Below are 24,335 nucleotides of genomic sequence, written 5' to 3'. Positions count from 1 at the left end.
TGTCCGGTCGGCAGATTAGGGGTTAATAAGTGTAGGTAGGTGGCGGCGACGTTGGGTGCAGCAGATTAGGGGTTAATAAATATAATATAGGTGTCGGCGATGTTGGGGGCAGCAGATTAGGGGTTCATAGGGATAACGTAGGTGGCGGCAGTGTACAGAGCGGCAGATTAGGGGTTAATAATATAATGTAGGTGTCAGCGATAGCGGGGGCGGCAGATTAGGGGTTAATAAATGTAAGATTAGGGGTGTTTAGACTCGGGGTTCATGTTAGGGTGTTAGGTGTAGACTTAGAAAGTGTTTCCCCATAGGAAACAATGGGGCTGCGTTAGGAGCTGAACGCTGCTTTTTTGCAGGTGTTAGGTTTTTCTTCAGCCAGCTCAGCCCCATTGTATCCTATGGGGAAATCGTGCACGAGCACGTTTTTCCAGCTTACCGCTACCGTAAGCAACGCTGGTATTGAGGGTTGAAGTGGAGCTAAATTTTGCCCAACGCTCACTTTTCTGAGGCTAACACAGCCATTCAGAAAACTCGTAATACCAGCGTTGGCTTAACGGAGCGCTGGAAAAAAAAGGATCATTAGCCTCGCAAGTTTTTACCGACAAAACTTGTAATCTAGGTGATAGTTTCTTAAACACAACTTGTGAAATAGCTCACTTAGGTGTATTTTTTTTTATAAATGTATATAGACTCAAACACTGCCACCACATAATAATGGCAATTACCACTGACACTATTTTAAATCCACCCTTTTTATATTCAGGTATAAATTGATTCCCCACCCTACTAGTGCTGGAACTAAGGGTTGTGGTGAGCTTTGGGTCTTGCATTGAAAACGTTCTGCAGTTTATGTGGGCTGGGTGACGTGGAAATAGCAAACCAACAATGCTTTGGTTTTGGTGTTTGAAGATTTGTGTTCTCCATTTCCTTAGATGTTGGAAAATCTGTCATAAAAAATCTCACTTCTGAACATGAGAGCTTTATGGTCTCAAAAGTTTGGTCAATTGTAATGAACCATAACTTACTATTTACATTTTACTTAGGATGAGTTTAGCAATCTTTATGCTATAAAGATGGGGAAATTCAAAAGCTTGCATCTGTGAATGTATTTCCTTTAGTATTTCCTTGTGTATAAATGTCTGTGTTACAGTATTACTGACCACTTGCGATCTTTAGTATTACTCTCCGTATGACAGATGATCTCCAACATAACTGAATGTATAGAACATTTTTATAAATAGGTTTCATTGGTGAAATTGTTTCCTACCTGATCATCTAATATTGTTAAATTATAAATCAGTACAGATCTGCCAGTTGAAAATGTGATATTTCCCGTAGTTGGTGTCAGATCTTCATCTGCTGGATTCGGACCTCCTTCTACCTGTAAAATAAAATGTTACTTTTACATATTGAAGCTTACATTTACAAACGTACTGCATGGTTAAAGTCGTTTTACATGCCTATAATACATGTTAACAATGTATAATTTCCTCCTATTTGTTGTAGTCAGAGGTAAAAATGAACTTTTCTACTGGTCACAGTCATTACATAGTATTATTTTACAGAATTGTATTGTTAGTGTAGTGGCAAGATTATAAGTGGAGCGCTTTTGTTTTCCACTTTGTAATACCAGCGCATGCAACTGTGCACTGATATTATGAGTTAGGTGCATGGAGGCATTGCGCTCATGAGAGCATGCTTCCATAGGCTCCAATGGGAGCCTCGTTCTAATGCCATCATACACAGCACAGAATCTGAGCATAGCGAAGGGGGTAAGTCGCACATCGATGGGCAGCAAATTTAAATATATATGTATATACTTATATACGTATTTATGTGTTAATACGGTATATACACATATTATTAACACATAACTATATATGTATATACTTATATACGTATTTATGTGTTAATACGGTATATACACATATTATTAACACATAACTATATATGTATATACTTATATACGTATTTATGTGTTAATACGGTATATACACATATTATTAACACATAACTATATATGTATATACTTACAGTGCAGGATATGGAAATGGTGCTCTGGTAGAAAGGAAAAGTTGCTTAAAGAGTGCTTACAACACAATGAAAGATTCCAGGCAGCAAGAAAAAGTAAAAACAAACTTTTATTCCAAATGTTAAAAAAGGACAAAACCAGGATGTCCTATACATAGCCAGCAGTGACTCTAGCAATCAGGCAAGTGAGCAGATCCCCATGCAGACATGTTTCGTGCACCAGGTGCACTTGTTCACTGCTTGTGAACAAGTGCACCTGGTGCACGAAACATGTCTGCATGGGGATCTGCTCACTTGCCTGATTGCTAGAGTCACTGCTGGCTATGTATAGGACATCCTGGTTTTGTCCTTTTTTAACATTTGGAATAAAAGTTCGTTTTTACTTTTTCTTGCTGCCTGGAATCTTTCATTGTGCTGTAAGCACTCTTTAAGCAACTTTTCCTTTCTACCAGAGCGCCATTTCTATATCCTGCACTGTATCTCTGTTTGGGGCGTGTGTGGCTGACACGCCTGAAGTGGCAGCCTTTCTGATTGGATACCAACAGGGGTGTGTCCCCCGCCCACTCTCCATTGTGCCGGGCTACGCTCAATACACAGGGTTGCGGGAGGAGCGCAGACCACACAGTGAACTGTCTTTACCTTATGTATATACTTATATACGTATTTATGTGTTAATACGGTATATACACATATTAACACATAACTATATATGTATATAAGCATAAACATATATATTTACAGTTCCAATAGACTGTAATGTAGGACTTTTCAGTGCCGTTTTTTTCAAACACCCCACACCCGCCAAATTTAGCCCCTTATAACTGCATTGTGCAGTTACTATATTAAAAAATAAAAATGCAATTATTTTTATTTTTTATTAACGTTTAATACACTAAATTTTAGGGGCAATTGGGGGACATTTGGAAAATTAACCAGAGGTCTGACCTTTGGTTATTTTTCGGAGCACCTATTGCTACTGCAAGATCACAGTAGCAATAACCAGCCACTTTTAATGGCTGGTTATTTATCAAGCGGCTGCAAACGGGTGAATTTTCCCACTTGCGGGCGTGAGATAAATTAGCGCTCCACCCGTAATCTAGCCCATACTAATTTGCAATGTTATAGTTGCTTATAAGCCTTCCTTAAATGCATAGTAGTGTTTACATATGTGTGTGCATCAAATGAGAATAGATAACATTGTATTCAATTTCTTACAGGACACAAGCACCAGATCTTAGCAACAAGTTTCATGGGGCTTCCGCCAAATTGAATTTAAGACAGTAGTAAACAAAGCACATATACATTTTATTTTCTAACTTAAATTATCATCCACAATAATTGTATAAAAGAGCATGAAATACAAAGATTATAAAAAAAAAGAGCTTGATTATGAGTGGAGCACAAAGGATTGCGCGCAAGCGATATTGGGTTTTCGCAATTGTTTGTGCGCAGGTTAAATTACACTTGTATTGCAAGTTGAAAGTAAATGCTTTTGCTGCAGCGCAATTCATTGTCGGGTTAGCGCGTACTCAGAGTTGTGGTAAACTGTTTAAAAAAAAAGTGTCACAAAACGCATAAAAAATACATTACAAAGTAGGGTTACACTCATAACAACATCTTATAAAAAATATTTAAAAAAATATTGCACACAAAAGTTATAAATGAGGTCTCAGGTGTTAGAGAAAAAAAAGGCAGGCTTTATCATTAAGATACATACATATACATCTCTTAAGATAAATGTATATACATATATATATATATATATATATATATATATATATATATTTATTTACAGACATATATAAACATATAAAGCCATGAATACATATATAGACATATATAGACATATGTAGAAGTGCATTGGTGCCTTTAGCTGTTAAGTAAATAAAAACATGATGTGAAATCATATTTATTTAATATTAATTTTTAATAAATGTTATACTGTGTATTTACTGTAAATATGTCACATTCTAATGTTATGCACATAGCAGAATATGTTCTATATATTTATATATAGATATCTATTCATATATATATATATATATATATATATATATATATATATACACATCTATACCTATATATAATCATATATATGTATATATATGTTATGTATATATATATATATATATATACAGCTATATATATATATATATATATATATATATACAGCTATATATATATATGTATATATATATATATATATATATATATATTGTGACAGAAAGCAAGGCCTGGTTATAAATGGAAGATATTTAAGACCAAGCATTGTACATGCTATTTCTCCTTTCAGTTAAAACCCCAGGGATAAAGAGTGTGTATTTGATTATGCAGTTGATAAACTGTGTTCTGGGTCCCTGGGGTTTGGGATAATTGGAGAGAGGGTGGGCCATTATCCCAGACAGCTGTGAAGCTGTCCAGCAGCTAATCACAGGTGTGGCTAATTATAAGTTGTGAGGGTTTAAATAGCAGCCTCACTTAGGCCTTGAGAGAGAGATATACAGCTACAGAAGCTGGTGTGTGTGTTTGTTACACTGTGTAAAAGACTTTTGTTCCTGTGAACTATAAAAGGACATTATTTTTACAAAGCACTTGTGGAATGCTGTGAAGTGCTGGGACACATTTAAAAGCAATTAACTTTGCTGCAGAGGAAGGATTTCCCTCTTTTGGAAATGAACTGCCTGTTTGTTATTGCTGTGAAAAATAAAGCTTTTTTAAACTACAGTGGATTGTCCTGTGCTGCATTTGTGCCCTAGAAGACCGTGGTTAAAAGTGTTCCTGTCACACTTGGTGGAGAATACGGGCAACCACGTTGTATGTCTGTGGGCATAATAATCTGCAAGCAACATGGAGGAAGTCATTAAAGCTTTGATCCATTCTAATGCTATACAGCAGGAGACTAACAGAAAAGCTGCTGAAAATAGTGCAGCACTGCAACAGTTGGTCTTGGCCCAGTCAGAGAGTGCTATGCTGCTGGCTAAATCACAGAAGGAGAACACTGAATTGTTGATTCAACAGATGGCTGCTGTGCAAGCTGAGACATTCAGGAAGACCCGGGAGGAGCAGCAAAGTGCTACACAGACTCTGCAACGAGAGGTTCAAGCCATATCAGAAAGACTGAACTCTGAATATGTTGGTGGCAGCCAAGGTTCCAGAGTAATAAGGGCTAGTCATTATCTTCAAAAAATGACAGCAGCTGATGATGTTGAGGCGTATCTTTTGGCATTTGAACGCACAGCAGAAAGAGAAAAATGTCCGACAGTTGAGTGGGCGAGTATACTTGCGCCATTTCTTAGTGGTGAACCTCAGAAGGCCTACTTTGATTTAGAGCCAGCACAAGCCGGTGACTATGAGAAATTGAAAGCAGAAATCCTTGCACGCCTGGGGGTGACTTCGGCAGTCCGTGCACAAAGATTCCATTCCTGGATGTTTTCATCTCATAATGCTGCAAGATCCCAGATGTTCGACCTTATACACCTTGCCAGGAAGTGGCTGCAACCAGAGGTTAATTCGGCTACCAAAATAGTGGAACTACTGGTGATGGACCGGTTTCAGCGTGGATTACCTACTTCCCTGCGGCGGTGGGTTAATCAAGGTGATCCTCAAACAGCGGATCAGTTGATTGTATTGGTCGAAAGATTTATAGCTTCAGGAGAAGTTTTGCAACAATCTTCAATGGATCAGCCCCACAATCCCAAGTCCCAGAGCTCTACAAGAACTGGTAAGACTGTTCAGGGGATAAAGGGGATAAGAGAGCAGCAGGTGTATAGGCAAAACACCAGAGACATTTCCCCAGGAGTTAAGGAAACATTTAAATATAACCAACCTGTAAGATGTTTTAAATGTAATGAGGTTGGGCATATTGCTAGAGACTGTGATAAAGATGAATTTATGGACTGTAATGTTGCACATTCACTATTGTCTAATAGCAACAGCTCTGTTAATAATGATTCCCATTGGTGTACTGTGATGGTTAATGGCAAAGTGTCTAGGGCTTTGCTTGATTCAGGAAGTATGGTCACACTAGTGGCTAAATCTTTAGTACCAGATGCAATATTAGATTATGGGGAAAAAATGGGAATTATCTGTGTTCATGGAGATAAACGTGAATATCCTACAGCTGAGGTGGAGATTGAGACTCAGTGTGGTAAATTAAAATATTGTGTTGGTGTAGTACCAAATTTAGCCCATGAGGTGGTGATAGGGAGAGATTTTCCAAAATTTCTGGAGTTATGGGAATCTCCAGAAATATGTCAAACTTCTGATATTTATGTATTTCCTTTCTCTGAAACTGATTTTGAAGGGGTTCCATTGAAAAGGAGAAAAATAAGATTTATTGCCCTATGCCTGTATTAGTAGGTGATCAACCTTCTCAGAGTAATGAAGTACCAAGTACTAGCTCGGAAAATATTGATGATTTGATAGATCTGGTTGGTGGCCCTGGTAATTTTAAAAAAGCCCAATGGGAGGATCCAACATTGGTAGAGGCAAGAAATAATATCAGGGTTATAAATGATGTTGTGACACAGCCAGGAAATGTATTACCCTATCCTTATTTTGAAGCAGTTAATGATTTGGTATATCGTGTAGAGAAGAAAGGAACAGACATTGTTAAACAACTTTTGGTGCCCCAGACTTTTAGGAACACTGTTTTAAATCTTGCACATAACCACATTCTAGGGGGGCATTTGGGAGTTGAGAAAACCAAAGAGAGAGTTCTTAGAAGGTTTTATTGGCCAGGGATATTTGTAGCCATCAAGGATTATTGTGCTTCATGCCCTAAGTGTCAACTTACAGCTCCTGCTAAAGATTTTCGTAACCCTTTAGTGCCCTTGCCTATAATTGATGTGCCTTTTGAAAGAATTGCTATGGACTTGGTGGGTCCGTTGGTTAAATCTGCTAGAGGACATCAGTATATACTGGTAATCCTTGATTATGCTACATGCTATCCTGAGGCAGTTCCCCTTCGTAACAGCTCTGCAAAGTCCATAGCAAAAGAACTCATGCTAATGTTTAGCAGGGTCGGGATACCTAAGGAAATTTTGACAGACCAAGGAACTCCATTTATGTCCAGGGTTACAAAAGAATTGTGTAAGTTGTTTGGCATAAAACAACTAAGGACCTCAGTATATCACCCTCAGACTGATGGTTTAGTAGAAAGGTTTAACAAAACTCTCAAAAGTATGCTAAGAAAGGTAATTGACACAGATGGGAGAAATTGGGACCTTCTGTTACCCTATTTAATGTTCTCTATCAGGGAGGTTCCCCAGGCTTCTACAGGTTTTTCCCCATTTGAACTGTTATATGGGCGGCATCCCAGGGGATTACTAGATATAGTTAAAGAGACTTGGGAGCAAGAGACAACACCTTATCGAAGTATTATTGAACATATTTCCCAAATGCAGGATCGTATGGAAGCTGTCATGCCCATTGTAAGGGAACATATGGGAAAAGCACAGGAAGCACAAAAGTACAGCTACAACCGTAATGCTAGAGCCAGGGTGTTTCAACCTAGGGATAGGGTGTTAGTTCTGGTCCCTACAGTTGAAAATAAATTCTTGGCTACTTGGCACGGCCCATATGAGATAATTGAGAAAGTGGATGATGTTAATTACAAAGTAAGTCAGCCAGGGAGAAGGAAACCTGAGCAAATATATCATATAAATCTGTTAAAACTTTGGAAAGATAGGGAAGTTTTAGTTGCCTTAAAACCTACAGAACTCCCTGTCACTGAAACAGAGGTAAATATATCAGAAACCCTATCTGTACATCAGAAGCGAGAGGTCAAGGATTTTATTAGAAGAAACAAAGAGGTATTTTCTGTGGTACCGGGAAAAACTAATGTTATTAAGCATGACATAATAACAGAACCAGGGAAGAAGGTCTGCCTTAAACCCTATAGGGTCCCTGAGGCTCGTAGAAAGGCTATTAAACTGGAGGTAGAAAAAATGTTAAAGCTTGGGGTAATTAAGGAATCACAAAGTGAGTGGAACAGTCCAATCGTGCTTGTTCCAAAGCCGGATGGTTCATTAAGGTTCTGTAATGACTTTCGTAAGCTTAATTGTGTTTCCAAATTTGACACCTACCCAATGCCTAGAGTAGATGAGTTAATAGAAAGGCTAGGAAAAGCACGTTATCTCACTACAATTGATTTAACGAAAGGGTATTGGCAGGTGCCTCTCACTAGTCAAGCAAAGGAAAAGACAGCTTTTTCAACCCCAGAGGGCTTATTTCAGTATACGGTGTTGCCATTTGGTTTACATGGGGCCCCGGCAACATTCCAGAGGATGATGGATAGAATTCTGAAACCCCATGTTCGTTATGCGGCAGCATATTTGGATGATGTTATAATTTATAGTACAGATTGGGAATCCCATCTTCCAAAAGTTCAAGCAGTACTTGATGCAATACGGTCCGCTGGGTTAACTGCCAATCCTGCAAAATGTACTGTTGGTTTACAGGAAGCTAAGTACTTGGGTTATACTATTGGTAGAGGATTAGTTAAACCTCAGACAACAAAAATAGAGGCCATACAGAACTGGCCACAGCCTCTAACTAAAAAACAAGTAAGAGCATTTATTGGGATAACTAGTTATTATAGAAGGTTTATCCCGAATTTCGCTACAATTGCGGCACCCTTGACGGATCTCACAAAAGCAAGGGCCCCAATTATGATAAAATGGTCCCCAGAAGCAGAACAAGCTTTTAAGCAGTTGAAAGATGCCCTTTGTGCCCATCCAGTTTTGGTAACCCCCAATTTCGCTAAAGATTTTATTGTACAGACAGATGCCTCTGATGTTGGTTTAGGAGCAGTTCTCTCGCAGGAGTGTCAGGGAGAAGAGCATCCTGTCCTTTTCCTAAGCAGAAAACTTATTTCACAGGAAAAGAACTATTCTATAGTGGAGAAAGAATGCCTTGCCATTAAGTGGGCTTTAGAGACCCTTAGGTACTATCTGTTGGGAAGAAAATTTAAATTAATAACAGATCATGCTCCTCTCACATGGATGAGTCAGAATAAGGAAACAAATTCAAGGTTTACTAGGTGGTTTCTTAGCTTGCAACCCTTCAATTTTACTGTTGAGCACAGGGCCGGTCTTTTGCAGGGCAATGCTGATGGTTTGTCTCGGGTACATTCATTGATGTCCATGGTCGCTCAACCCACTGGGTGTGAGCTGGGGGGGAGGATATGTGACAGAAAGCAAGGCCTGGTTATAAATGGAAGATATTTAAGACCAAGCATTGTACATGCTATTTCTCCTTTCAGTTAAAACCCCAGGGAGAAAGAGTGTGTATTTGATTATGCAGTTGATAAACTGTGTTCTGGGTCCCTGGGGTTTGGGATAATTGGAGAGAGGGTGGGCCATTATCCCAGACAGCTGTGAAGCTGTCCAGCAGCTAATCACAGGTGTGGCTAATTATAAGTTGTGAGGGTTTAAATAGCAGCCTCACTTAGGCCTTGAGAGAGAGATATACAGCTACAGAAGCTGGTGTGTGTGTTTGTTACACTGTGTAAAAGACTTTTGTTCCTGTGAACTATAAAAGGACATTATTTTTACAAAGCACTTGTGGAATGCTGTGAAGTGCTGGGACACATTTAAAAGCACTTAACTTTGCTGCAGAGGAAGGATTTCCCTCTTTTGGAAATGAACTGCCTGTTTGTTATTGCTGTGAAAAATAAAGCTTTTTAAACTACAGTGGATTGTCCTGTGCTGCATTTGTGCCCTAGAAGACCGTGGTTAAAAGTGTTCCTGTCACAATATATATATTGTACCAAAATACCATCAGATATATAGAAATATGTATTTTTGAATAATAGAACATATTGTTCTAGGTGAGGAACATTAGAATGTTAAATAATAATTTTCATGTCGGGTTAGCACTCTTAAGAAAATGAGTTTCAGTTAGCGAGCGTGTAGAGTGTTAGGCGGCTTTTTTCCACTTTTTTTGCTCCATTGACTTTTATGGGGAATAGGTTATCACGTGTGTGATATTCTACTTGTGCTAGAAGTAAGCTGTTTGCGTGCGTCAGGTTAGTGCGAACGCAATAACTTTTTACTTTCAACTTGTAATACGAGCGCAAAAAGTTTACTTCTAGCACAATTAGTGCTCTAGCGAAAGTGCTAAATAGCGCTCCACTTTTAATCTAGCGCAAAATGTTTAATAATGTATAGTGGAAAAAATTACAATATACTATATGTAAAATATATAATTTATTTTGTCCTCTTTTCCTGTATTTAACTCTAAATATTGTGGGCTTTTCAATTCCTGGGAGAATGCAGTGAGACTCCAGGCTTTACAAAATTAACCCTGCAACATTTTACACAATAACTGTTGGACTACTGAATTAGCTCATTTATATGTTGTTAAAGGGACACTAAACACATTTTTTTTTTCTTTAATGATTCAGATAGAGCATACAATTTTAAGCAACTTTCTAATTTACTCCTATGATCAGTTTTTCTTCATTCTCTTGCTATCTTTATTTAAAAGGCAGGAATCTAAAGCTTAAGAGCTGACCCATTTTTGGTTGAGAACCTGGGTTATGCTTGCTTATTGGTTTGCTAAATGTAGCCACCAATCAGCAAGAGCTATCCAGGGTGCGGAACCTAAAATAAGATGGCTCCTAAGCTTTAAATTTCTGCTTTTTAAATAAAGATAGCAAGATAACAAAGAAAAATTGATAGTAGGAGTAAATTAAAAATAGCATGCACTATCTGAATCATTAAAGAAAAAAATTGGGTTTAGTATCCATTCAACTGGCCTCAGCAGAGGAGATAAGATAAGAGGCTTCTAATAGGTTAAAACATGGTGGCACCCATAATTTTATGGAGATTAAGATTTTACACTTATTTCCTCTTCTTTGAATATAATCTAAAATAATGCATCTGGATAATATTACTACACCAATCTTTGCTTTTAGTCAACTATTTTGTTTAGCATTTAATTAGTATTTTATTTCACATTAAATATCAGACTATATTTGTATAAAACAAAAACATTTTCTTTATTAACATTCACCTATATTTGATAGCATTTGCAAATACAGAGTGATAATATTTGCAAATTCAGAGAAATTTAAACTCTTACCTTTAAATTAAAGTGACATGAAACCCAAAAAGTTTCATTCATGATTTAGGCAGCACATACAATTTTAAACAACTTTTAGTTTACTTCTATTTTCAAATTTGTTTCATTCTCTTGGTATCATTTGTTGAATGAGCAGCAATAAACTACTGGTTTCTAACTGAACACATAGGTGAGCCAATGATAATCAGTATATATATGCAGCCACCAATCAGCAGCTAGAACCTAGGTTCTTTGCTGTTTCTGAGCTTACCTAGATACAACTTTCAGCAAAGGATAACAAGAGAAGGAAGCAAATTAAATAATAGAAGTAAATTGGAAAGTTGTTTAAAATTGTATGAACTGTCTAAATCACAAATGTATAATTATGAGTTTACTGTCACTTTAAGTTCTAACTAAGAGGACAGAATCAACTCAATCAACTATACCAACAAGATGAAAACTACAAGTAAATAAAACTGAGACCTTTTTCTCTGCAGTGCCCATAGAGATGGAAATGCATATTTCTCTTTTGTTTGAGAATTGCATCCTCAGGGGCATATTAATCAAGATCCGTATGGAGCTTGATGCCCCTTGTTTCCGGCGAGCTTTCAGGCTCGCCAGAAACAGAAGTTATGAAGCAGCGGTGTAAAGACCGCTGCTCCATAACTTGTCCGCCTGCTCTGAGGCCGCAGACAGAAATCAACCCAATCAAATACGACCGGGTTGATTGACACCCCCTGCTAGCGGCCGCAAATCTGCAGGGGGCGGCAATGCACCAGCAGTTCACAAGAATTGCTGTTGCAATGATAAATGCTGACAATGTCGGCATTAATCGATGTGAGGCTGACATGATACGCTACTTCGTATCATGTCCGCTCTCACATTGATAAATATGTCCCTCAGTATTTTCTTAGTATTTGAATTGTATTCCATAATGTGCTTGTCTTAAATGTATAGGAATAGCAATGATTTGAGTCTTCATATTATATAGTTTTTAGAAATAATATTGGAGGTTTAAAGGGACAGTCTACTTCAGAGTTATTATTGATTAAAAAGGTAATCCCTTTATTACCCATTCCCCAGTTTTGCATAACCAATACTCAGAGGTGGCTCTTGAGTTAATGAGGCTTTAGGCAAAGCTCAAGTATGAGGCCCCATGACACAAAACAAAATGCAAATATAAACTGAATACATCTGAATATGAATTGCTCTCGATTTCACTGAAAGAGTAGAGCGAAAAGGTGGAAAGAGAGAAAGAGAAGGAGGGTGAATAGTAAGAATAGTAAGTGACTAGTAAGAGGGTAAGAAAAAGAGGAAGCAAGAGGTAAGGTAGATTGGAGATTGGGGAAAGAAGGAGAATGAACATAGAGGAAAATGAATAGTGAAATATATAGAGGGAAAAGAAGGGAAAGAGAGAATGGATAGAAAGAAGAGAAAGAAAATAGAGGCAAAATGAGTGAGAGAAAGAAGAGAGAAAAGAGAAATAGAGAAATTAAATAGAAAGGCGAGAATAGGAGAGTGGAGAGAAAGTGAAGGGATAAATAAAAAAGTGAGAAGAGAGACAAAAAATAGAGAGAAGGAGAAAGTAGAGAGAGAGAAAGAGAAAGGGGGCGAGAGTGGACAGATAATGTACAAAGACAGAAAAAGGAGAGGACAGTGGAGAGACATGGAGCTCGATGATATATTCATCGCCAGCTCAAACCTTCTTTTTCTCGCTGACACTCGCAGGGCTGTCCCGGTGCAATGATCGTAAAAAAGGTGCAGTCCCTGCGAGTTGCAAGATGGCTCCTATTAAAAGTAATGAAGCTCGCTGGATAGGGAAACTTCGCTCCTTAGTGCGAAGTTAGCAGGGAGCAGGGGGAGCACTTTAAAATTAAAATCCTGCAGCCAATATAACTCACATTACACTGTTTTCTGCTTATAGCATCTTACATTCGCCAATAGTTTAGTATGCATTTGTTTTTCTATTGGGGTTATAAGTGTTCGTATTGTTTTGACAAAAGCTCGCCCCTTTTTAGTTGGCGAGAAAAAACTGTGATATCTGCAGTGCGAAAATCTTTATAGAATTACGCTGGGATAAGTGAGACATTGTCATATATGCCCATGGAACGCCCATATTCAGCCCATTTTACGAAAAAACAACAATTACACTTTGCATTTTGTATTTATAAATTCAAATTTCTGTGTGATTTTTGCACATCCAGTGTACTACAATTACAATTTACGCTGTGCATATTTAATTTGATTTATTCCTGTGAAAATTACATACTAATTTTACGTTTTTGTTAACATACGATTTTTGGTAAAGAATTTTGTTAACGATTTTTGATGCACCTTAACAATACAATTTTTCCCTTCTTATTTTTGTGTAAATGGTTCAAATATTTGTTTTGTATAATGTTTAAAATACAAATTTTGTTCTGCACATTTCATATGAAAATGCAGTATACGCCTGTTACAGAAGCATTAGTTATTTTGTTGTGAAGAAACTTATTTCCCAGCAGCAATGCCTGAACCAGCCAAGCCAGCGCCTAAGAAGGGCTCCAAGAAAACTGTAACAAGAATCATTTCATAAAGGGTTAACTCTGTTCAGTTTTGAGAAAACTATTTTCTGAGGCAGGTTTCCTAGCATATTGTGTACTGTAATTAAGTTTGTGATAAGCATTCACTGCTAGGTGATAAGAAGGACTCAATTGTTTTCTTGTGTGTACTTGTTATCTGCGGTGGCCTGTCCAAGGGCTTTGTCTAAATGTGTGATGGGGGATTTTATGCTTCCCCCCCCTGGGAGTGCCCTGTGTGCATGTAACCTAAATAAAAAGCAGGTTGGGCATCCCAGTCCTCAGTTCTTGGTTGTCCCTCAATCGCAGCGTTGACTCGTTTTTGTGGGCAGAAGGGTATCCTAGCTGTACTACAGCTAAGGGGGATTATTCTACATTTGCGAGACTCATATAGAATACTATGGAAAGCAGTTTCTCCCCTCTTCAGCAATAGGAATCCAGGCTACTAAGCGGTCCATCTCTCAGCGAGACTAAGGGTAACCGTAACATTTGGCGGCAGCGGTGGGATTTTTCCTGGATTTCCTAGGAGAGGTACAGAACGGATGGAGAGCGCTTACGAAAAATTGAAGCGTACAACCCTAAAGGATTTACTTGAAAGCAGAGGGGGGTACGCCAGCAACCGGCCGAGGAGAGAGCTGATCGCAGAATTGACCGAACTGGATCAGAGCTTCACAATGGCGGAAACACCGACCACGATTAGTGACGAAAAAACCAGGATTGTTCGGGAGAGGCTCTCACTGTACGGGCCGAACCCCTCCATGGAATTGGTACAGCAGTTGATGGCGGAAGCGGACAAGGATATACGAGAGACTCGAGCCCACGAACTCAACCTAGCGAACGCACACCGCAATGCTGAAGCCCCGCAGGTAATCATCCCTGTCGAAAATGCTGGGAGGCCCAAGATACCCTATGCGGCATTTCGACCCTTCCTAGAGAGCGAGACAGGGATTGATGAATATTTGGCGGACTTCGAAAGGCAATGTGCCCTGCACCAGATTCCCAACAGGGAGTGGCCCACGATATTGTCTGGGAAACTATCCGGGCGAGCCCTGGAAGCCTTTCGTACTCTGGGTGCTGAGGAAGTGACACAGTATGAGCTAGTTAAGGAGACACTGTTGCGACGGTACGCAGTAACTCCGGACGCGTATCGCCGACAGTTTCGGGGCACGAAAAAGAAGCCTAACGATACCCATATGGAATGGGCGCACCGAATGCGGAGAGCGGCAAATCACTGGATGAGCGGAAGTAAAGCGGTGACTGGTGAGGAAATTTTACAATTGTTTCTCTTAGAACATTTTTATAATGGCATGGAACAGCAAGGGAAGGAATGGCTGCGAGACAGGCGACCTTCTACCTTAGAAGAAGCAGCCAAATTGGCCGATGAACATTATGACTCCCGTCTTCACGAACCCAGAGAGGTTTACCGTGCACCCCCTCGTGCTGAATTCCGAGCCCCGGTGCCCGCAGGGCCCGCCCGACACTCAGGACCACCCAATAACAGCTCTGAGCGTCCCAGACCGACTTGCCACCGATGCAAGCAACCAGGGCATTTCATGGCTAGCTGCCCCCTTAATACGCACCAGACACCCAGGAATTACAATTACCCCTCTGGGGCATATCGTCCGGCCCGGACCCTCTGTGTTAACCAAGAGGCCCCTATGGAGGAATATTTGGGGCCGCTTCACGAGGCGGACCCTGTATATGCTGCCTCAGATAACCGCCAGCACCATCGGCAGAAGGTATGGCTCGAGGGGCGATCTACCGAGGGATTGAGAGACACAGGGGCTACTATCACGCTGGTACAGAGTCATTTGGTGCCGGAGCACAAGCGATCTGGACAGACTGTGGCCGTTAGAGTGGCGGGGGGGGATGTGTACAAAATTCCAACAGCTAAAGTGCATCTTGATTGGGGAGCGGGAAAGGGGGCTGTGAACGTGGGCATAATGGATAATTTACCTGCCGAAGTACTACTGGGCAATGATTTGGGCCCCATGACTTCTGCCTATGCTCCAGTATGCAACAACGAGGCGGACCCAGTGACTACACGGGCCCAAGCCCGGACGGAGCGAGAACTCTCACCAGTGCGGGAGACACAGGTAAGACCTACCCCGACATTGCCTGACATGTTAGGCCCCATACCCTGGGACACCCCAGATGCTTTCGAGACAGAGTCTAAGACTGACCCGACCTTACAAAAGTACCGGGAACGAGCAGAGACCGGAGGGGGCGGGGCAGATAATGAAACATTCTTATGGGAAAAAGGGAAACTATACCGCTGGACAGAGAAAAGGGGACAGCGTAGGCGACAGCTGGTAGTGCCCCACAAATACCGTCAAGAAATCCTCAAGATAGGCCATGACATCCCCTTAGCAGGCCACCTAGCTGTAACCCGTACCCTACACCGCATTACTCACACGTTCTTTTGGCCAGGGGTACACGCCGACGTTAGAACTTACTGTAACACCTGCGATGTGTGTCAACGAGTAGGAAGGCGAGGCGATCACCCTAAAGCCCATCTAGTAAATATGCCCATTGTAGAGGAACCCTTCAGCCGGGTTGCTATTGACCTAGTGGGACCACTGGCTACCCCTAGTCCCTCCGGTAAGCGCTACATTCTTACCGTAGTGGACTACGCTACCAGGTACCCAGAGGCTGTCGCCCTATCCAACATACAAGCGGATACGGTAGCGAATGCACTAGTACAGGTGTTCTCCCGGGTAGGATTTCCAAAAGAAATCCTATCCGACCGAGGCACCCAATTTACGGCTGAATTGACCCAACAACTCTGGCAGGTTTGCAAAATTAAGTCTCTCCTGAGCTCCCCATACCACCCCCAGACGAACGGGCTGTGTGAGAGGTTCAATGGGACCCTCAAGCAAATGCTCAAGACGTTCACTCAGGAATACCGAGACTGGGAACGCTTCCTGCCGCACCTCCTTTTTGCTTATCGGGAGGTGCCCCAGGAAACGACAGGGTTCTCTCCCTTCGAGTTGCTCTACGGAAGAAAGGTACGGGGACCCCTAAACCTGATCCGGGAGCACTGGGAGGGAGAGATGGAGACTGACGGTGTCCCCATTGTGCCATACGTGCTGGAACTCAGGGACCGAATGGAGCAATTAGCCAAATCCGTGCGGGCTAATCTCCAGTCGGCCCAGAGAAGACAGAAAGTATGGTATGATCGGGGGGCCCGAAAGAGAATCTTTACCATAGGACAAAAGGTGTTAGTACTTAAGCCGGTGAAGACAGACAAATTGCAGGCGTCCTGGCAGGGCCCCTACCAGATCGTAGAGAAAAGGGGAGACACCACTTATGTGATAGCTAGCTGCCACGACAACAATCTTAGAAAGACATTCCATGTAAACATGCTCAAGGAATATTTTGAGCGACCAGAGAACGTGACGGCCGTATGTTGTTCCCCTCAGGAAGGCCCCGACAGTCTACCCATTCCAGACCTATTAGAAAAGAGTCTCCCCACAGGTATAGTGGCTCAGGTTCAGATAGGAGACCGACTTAGCCCCACTGAAAGGGAGCAGCTCAACCAACTCCTACAGTCCAAACACCTCACCTTCTCCCCGAAGCCAGGGTACACTACTTTAACCACCCACCAGGTAGATACTCCGGGACAAGCTCCCTTGCGCCAGGCTCCGTACCGAATCCCCGAAGCAGTTAGGATAGGAATGAAGAAGGAGATCGATGAGATGCTCCAACTCGGGGTAATTGAGCCCTCCGATAGTCCCTGGGCCTCCCCAGTTGTCTTGGTGCCCAAGAAAGATGGGACCACCCGGTTCTGCGTAGACTATCGGAGGCTCAATGAAAAGACCGTGACGGACGCTTACCCTATGCCCAGGGTAGACGAGCTACTCGATCGTATAGCCAGGGGAAATTACCTGACCACTATTGACCTCTGCAAAGGTTACTGGCAGATTCCCCTGGCCCCGGAGGCTATCCCCAAGTCGGCATTCATCACCCCATTCGGCTTATATCAGTTTAGGGTAATGCCGTTTGGGATGAAGAATGCCCCAGCTACATTCCAGCGCTTGGTGGATAGGCTCCTGGATGGCTTCCAGAGTTTTGCTTGCGCCTACCTGGACGACATAGCGATCCACAGTGAGTCATGGGAGGACCACTTAGCTCACATAGGAATGGTTCTGGATCAGATCCGGGCTGCTGGCCTGACTCTGAAGCCAGAAAAATGCCACTTTGGGATGGCCGAGGTACAGTACCTGGGTCACCGGGTGGGGTGTGGAAAGCAGCGACCAGAGCTGGCCAAGATAGAAGCTGTCGCCAATTGGCCCACCCCCATCACTAAGACTCAGGTCCTAGCCTTCCTGGGCACGGCAGGGTACTATAGACGGTTCGTACCAGACTACAGCACACTTGCCAAACCCCTGACTGACTTGACCAAGAAGAACTTACCTCGACAGGTCCTGTGGTCTCCCCACTGTGAAACGGCTTTCCAGGCTCTCAAAAATGCTCTAATTAACGCTCCTGTCTTGGCGGCTCCAGCCCTTAACAAACGTTTTATCGTCCACACAGATGCTTCCATATTCGGGCTGGGAGCCGTCCTCAGCCAAGTAGGCGAAGATGGAGGGGAGCATCCAGTTGCCTACATCAGCCGGAAGCTCCTGCCCCGCGAAGTCAGCTATGCAGCGGTCGAAAAGGAGTGTTTGGCTTTGGTGTGGGCATTAAAGAAATTGACTCCCTATTTATATGGGCAGGAGTTCACTCTGGTCACCGACCATAACCCGTTGGTGTGGCTGAACCGGGTCTCTGGAGATAATGGCAGGCTATTACGTTGGAGTTTATCGTTGCAACCCTTCAATTTCACCATTACTTACAGACCTGGGAAACAGAATGGCAACGCCGACGGGTTGTCCAGACAAACCGACCTCAGCCCCGCATAACCAGCGGTCTGGACAGCCTTAGTCTGCCCCGAAAAGGGGTCAGACCGTGTCTGCCAGAGTGTTCCACAGAAAGGGAGCACTGTTACAGAAGCATTAGTTATTTTGTTGTGAAGAAACTTATTTCCCAGCAGCAATGCCTGAACCAGCCAAGCCAGCGCCTAAGAAGGGCTCCAAGAAAACTGTAACAAGTATCATTTCATAAAGGGTTAACTCTGTTCAGTTTTGAGAAAACTATTTTCTGAGGCAGGTTTCCTAGCATATTGTGTACTGTAATTAAGTTTGTGATAAGCATTCACTGCTAGGTGATAAGAAGGACTCAATTGTTTTCTTGTGTGTACTTGTTATCTGCGGTGGCCTGTCCAAGGGCTTTGTCTAAATGTGTGATGGGGGATTTTATGCTTCCCCCCCCTGGGAGTGCCCTGTGTGCATGTAACCTAAATAAAAAGCAGGTTGGGCATCCCAGTCCTCAGTTCTTGGTTGTCCCTCAATCGCAGCGTTGACTCGTTTTTGTGGGCAGAAGGGTATCCTAGCTGTACTACAGCTAAGGGGGATTATTCTACATTTGCGAGACTCATATAGAATACTATGGAAAGCAGTTTCTCCCCTCTTCAGCAATAGGAATCCAGGCTACTAAGCGGTCCATCTCTCAGCGAGACTAAGGGTAACCGTAACAACGCCCCTTAGCGAGACCCCCTGTTTTCAGGGTAAAATATGGCTTTAGATCATTCCACCAGGGAAATAGGACTAAACATAGATATTGACGGCAGATAAGAGCCATAGGCCCAGCAAGTCTGGCGAGCATTCATTAATAATTTCGCCAGCCCAGAGAGCTTTCAATCATCGAGCCCTAAGAGAGAAAGGAGAAAGAACAGAGAAGAAGAGAGTGGGGACAGACAAGAGAGAGTGGAAAGAAAGGGAGAAGTAGAGAAGAAGAGAAAGTATTAGAGGGAGAAGAGAAAATAAAGAGAAGGAGAAAGTGAGAAAAGAAAGAAGGGAGAAAAAGAGAGGGGAGAAAGTGGGAAAAGGGGGCAGAGAAATAAGGGGGAGAGAGAGAAGGTAGGGAGATTTAAAAGAGAGAAGGTGAGAGATAGAGTGGAGAAAAATCGGAAAGAAAGGGGAGAGAGCGTTTATAGAATAGAGATGAGCAGAGAGATAAGGGAGAGCATGAAAAGAGATATTTAAGATAAGGAAGTAGGGCGTGGAGAAAGAGAGAGACAGAGTGATAATGAATAGAAAGGTTGAGAAGGGGAGAGAAAAAAAGAGAAAAAAAAAAAAAGACTTGACATTCTTGCATTTTGGACAATTTTGACTGCACAGGAGTGAGCACAATGTTACATATATATGGCACACATAAACTAGCGCTTTCTAGCTGTTGAAAACTGTCAAAGTGCACTGAAATAAGAGGTGGCCTTCAAGGGCTTAGAAATTAGCATATGAGCCTACCTAGCTTTAGCTTTTAACGAAGAATACCAAGAGGACAAAGCAAAGTTGATGATAAAAGTAAATTGGAAAGTTGTTTAACCCCTTAATGACTGCAACGTACCCTGCATGTTGCTGGTTGTTAAGGGATTGTGTGGCTATAATAGACCCCACTATTAGACCCTCCCTTCGTTAGGCTTGGTAAAATAGCAAGACCGTGCTATTGAAAGTGGCACCCCCATGGAAAGGCCAACAACATACAGGGGCCGTATCTGATTTATGAAAGTTTAATTTTGACTAGACTGTCTCTTTAAATACATGAACACTATGTCATCAACATATTATTTATCATTGTAAAAGGTAAAAATGGCTTTGAAAAAAAATCCTGTTTTTCCCTCAGTTTTCCATTTATTTTGGCTTTCCCATCTCTTGGAATGACTCGTTAATCTGGAGGGTTATAAATATTTCCATAATTAATGACGCATTAAAGAGCCAAAAGCTTATGCACGTTTCTCTTGCTTTTAAAAAATACAGCTTGAACAAACATTTACACAGAAATAAGTTTAAGTAGCCTTTTTTTTCCAGAAGCCAATATATTGATGACTATCATGGTGCTGGAAGTACAGAGCACCAATAAGAAGAATAAATGCAAGGACATACAAACTGAATAACATACCTTGTACTAAAATATTTAGACAAGCAACCAAAATCACACAAAATGTTATGGAGCTTTTGCTGAGAATTATATGTTAAAGGGACACTGAACCCAATTTTTTTCTTTCATGATTTAGATAGAGCATGCAATTTTAAGCAACTTTATAATTTACTGCTATTATCAATTGTTCTTCATTCTCTTGCTATCTTTATTTGAAAATCAAGAATGTAAGTTTAGAAGCCGGCCTATTTTTGGTTCACAACCTGGTTTGTGCTTGCTGATTGGAGGCTAAATGCACCTACTAATAAACAAGTGCTGTCCCGGGTCTGAACCAAAAATTGTCTGGCTCCTTAGCGTAGATGCCTATTTCAAATAAATATAGCAAGAGAACAAAGAAAAATTGATAATAGGAGTAAATTAGAAAGTTGCTTAAAATTGCACGCTCTATATGTACCATGAAAGAAAAAAAATTGGGTTTAGTGTCCCTTTAATGTATGTTACTCTCCTTCACATCCAGACCTATGTATAGTAAGATAAACAGCTGTCAATGTAAATGTTGCCTTTCTAAAATTCTTTGAGAGACCTTGTAGTACTGATGAGACTTATTAGATAATCTTGCCAAAGAGAAGAGCTTTCGATCATCAGGCCCTTAGTGAGCTTTAGTAGGAAGCAAACCACTAATATTGCTATATTACTTTCAAATTACATTTAAACAACTTCTATAATATTTTCAGGCAAACTATTTTCAAGAATCATGCTCTTTTGTATGCATGGTGGGACATCTTTGAGTATAATGTCTCTTTAAGATGTGTCTATTTTAGGATTTTTCACTTTAAAGCTTGTTTTGTGCCTAGTTAGCAGAGGATAACCTCTAAAGTTGATTGGGTGACACTCACCTCAAAAGTCACAGTCACGGTTCCATACGTTCCTTTTTCCCTGATTAGCACGAGAGGCAAGGATTGGTTTCTGCCCTGTGGCTCAATCACTGTGATGAAGGCAGGCTACCAACGAAAAGAATAAAACATCAATCAAAATGAAACAGCAATCAGTAGCTGATCAAACGTCACACAAGGGGAAAGAAAGCCATTAATAAAGAAATTCTTTCCTCCCGCAGACAATTTAATCCAGAGTTTGTGCTATGCACGGATGGTATCACATTCCTTTTCAACCAATTAGTTCAGTTCAAAAAAGCATGAAAAAAAATTAGTTAAATAAAAGTAAGACTTCCTTCCAGTCTACGATAAGCACAGCATGGATTTCTGGTGATACTTAAAAACCTGATATTGCATTATTTTAGTTGTCACAGAGCTAGATTACAAGTGGCATGCTAAGTGCAGCACGAGTTGCAATATCAATATCTCAACCATGCTAACTTTAGCGCAGTATTACAAGTGAAATCTGAATGCAACCACTCCAAAGAATTTGCATAATGGGGTAAGGGGTTAAAAAAATTGCACTAAATACAGCATAAATACTTTTAAAAATACAGTTACACTCATATTAACACTGTCTGATTAGAAAAATTCTGAAGTCCGGCGGTGAAGTCTTCTTCCAAGTGCCGACCTCTTCTATCTTCATCCAGGACCGCAGAACTGAAGACCGGCGACTGCGGAACTGAAGACCTGCGGAACTGAAAACCGGCAACTGCAGAACCATGGAGCGTGGAGGATCCTCTTCGTACACTGAATAAGGTACGCAATTAAATATGGCGTCCCTTGCATTCCTTTTGTCTGATTTGATTCTTCAAATTCAAATCAGCCAATAGGATGCCAATAGGATAAGAGCTACTGAAATCCTATTGGATGATTTGAAAAGCCAATAGGATTTCAGTAGCTCTCATCCTATTGGCTAATTTGAACAGCCAATAGGATTTCAGTAGCTCTCATCCTATTGGCTGATTTGAATTTGAAGAATCAAATCAGCCAATGGGAATGCAAGGGACACCATATTTAATTGCGTACCTTAAATTCCCTATTCAGTGTATGGCAGCGATTGTACAAAGAGGATCATCCACACTCCATGGTTCCGCGGTTGCAGGTCTTCAGTTCCGCGGTTGCCGGTCTTCAGTTCCGCGGTCCTGGATGAACATAGATGAGGTCGGTGCTTGGAAGAAGACTTCACCGCCGGACTTAAGGAATTTTTTTTATTTTGGGGGTTTTACTGTTAGAGGGGGGACTTTAGTATTTTTTAAGATAAAAGAGCTGTTTAACTTAGGGCAATGCCCTAGAAAAGGCCCTTTTAAGGGCTATTGGTAGTTTAGTATTAGATTAGGAGGTGTTTTTATTTTGGGGGGCTTTTTATTTTCATAGGGATTAGGTTTATTTTTTTATTTTTGATAATTTTGTTATTATTTTATGTAATGTTAGACTTTTTTATTTTCTGTAATTTTATCTTAATTTTAACTTTTTTTTTATTATTTTTGAAGTAATGTTAGCTATTTTATTTTTAATTTATGTAATGGGGTGAATTTAGGGGGTGTTAGGTTAGGGAGCTTAGTGATTAGTTATTTGCGTTGTGGGCTTTGGAATTTTAGGGGTTAATAGATTTATTAGGTTAATTGTGATGTGGGATAATGACGGATTAAGTGGTTAATAGTTTAAATAGATAGTTTGCATTGTGGGGGCATTGCGGATTAGGGGTTAATAGATTTAATAGATAGTTTGCGTTGTGGGTGCATGGTGGATTAGGGGTCAATAGGTTCAATAGATAGTTTGCGTTGTGGGAGTATGGTGGTTTAGGGGTTAATAACTTTGATAGATACTTTACGGTATGGAGTTTGTCGGATTAGTGGTTAATACATTAGTTATTGCGGCAGGGGGTTTGGGGTTGAAAGGCAAATATTGCGCATGCGTTAGTTGTTTGATTTGATTTTAGCAGCGTGTGATAGGTAAAATATATACGGTGCTGCACTTGTATGTGGCGCCGTATATGCGATTGAGTGTAGTGTAAGGTCAGGTTACCATAGTAACCTATTAATATTTTAGAAATCCGGCATCGGGTGGAAGCGTTAACATAACGCTAACTTACACCTACATGAAAAGAGCGACTGCTCGCAAAGCGGAAACCTTTTTAATGGAAACCTGGTACTAAAATGGAGCCGTAAATTACTTTTAGCTGCTGGCTGCTTCGGTAGCTTACGGCTCAATTGAAGCAAGCCCTATGATAATAACATACTTTTTACCTCTGTCTTGTATCTAAGCCTCTGCAGACTGCCCCCTTATCTCATTGCTTTTGACAGACATGCATTTTAGCCAATCATTGCTGACTCCTAAATAACTCCATGAGACTGAGCACAATGTTATATATGTGATACATGAGCTAGCACTGTCTAGTTGTGAAAAACTGTCAAAATGCACTGAGATAAGAGGCGATTTTCAACGGTTTAAAAATCAGTTTGAGCCTACCTAGGTTAAGCTTTCAAAAATAATGCCAAGAGAACAAAGCAAATTTGATGATAAAAGTAAACTGGAAAGTTGCTTAAAATTGTATGCCCTGTCTGAATCATGACAGTTTCGTTTTCACTAGACTGTCCCTTTAAAAAACTATTTTAAAACGTTGAGGAAATCATGTTGGAAAGGCAAATAAATAAGGATACCCCTTACACCCAGTTTATGGACATCAAACCGATTAGCTTCTATTATGTAAAAGACTAAATTATGACATCAGCTCAAATATAGGCTACTGCCCACTGACTGAGGTTGACAC

General features: G+C 41.0%; 1 protein-coding gene across 1 annotated transcript in view; it reads right to left on the bottom strand.

Annotated features, from left to right (window-relative positions):
• Nucleotides 1-24,335, bottom strand: part of ADGRV1 (adhesion G protein-coupled receptor V1) — a 1,190,013-nt gene that overhangs the window by 1,078,261 nt on the left and 87,417 nt on the right. The window contains 2 exon segments of the mRNA XM_053699719.1: nucleotides 1,265-1,378; nucleotides 21,527-21,631. Of these exon segments, the coding sequence (XP_053555694.1) occupies nucleotides 1,265-1,378; nucleotides 21,527-21,631 (219 nt within the window).

This window comes from Bombina bombina, chromosome 2 (assembly GCF_027579735.1).
Source record: "Bombina bombina isolate aBomBom1 chromosome 2, aBomBom1.pri, whole genome shotgun sequence".
NCBI lineage: Eukaryota > Metazoa > Chordata > Amphibia > Anura > Bombinatoridae > Bombina > Bombina bombina.
The sequence above is the reverse complement of the archived record's forward strand: the minus strand, read 5'-3'. Positions and strand labels throughout refer to the sequence as shown.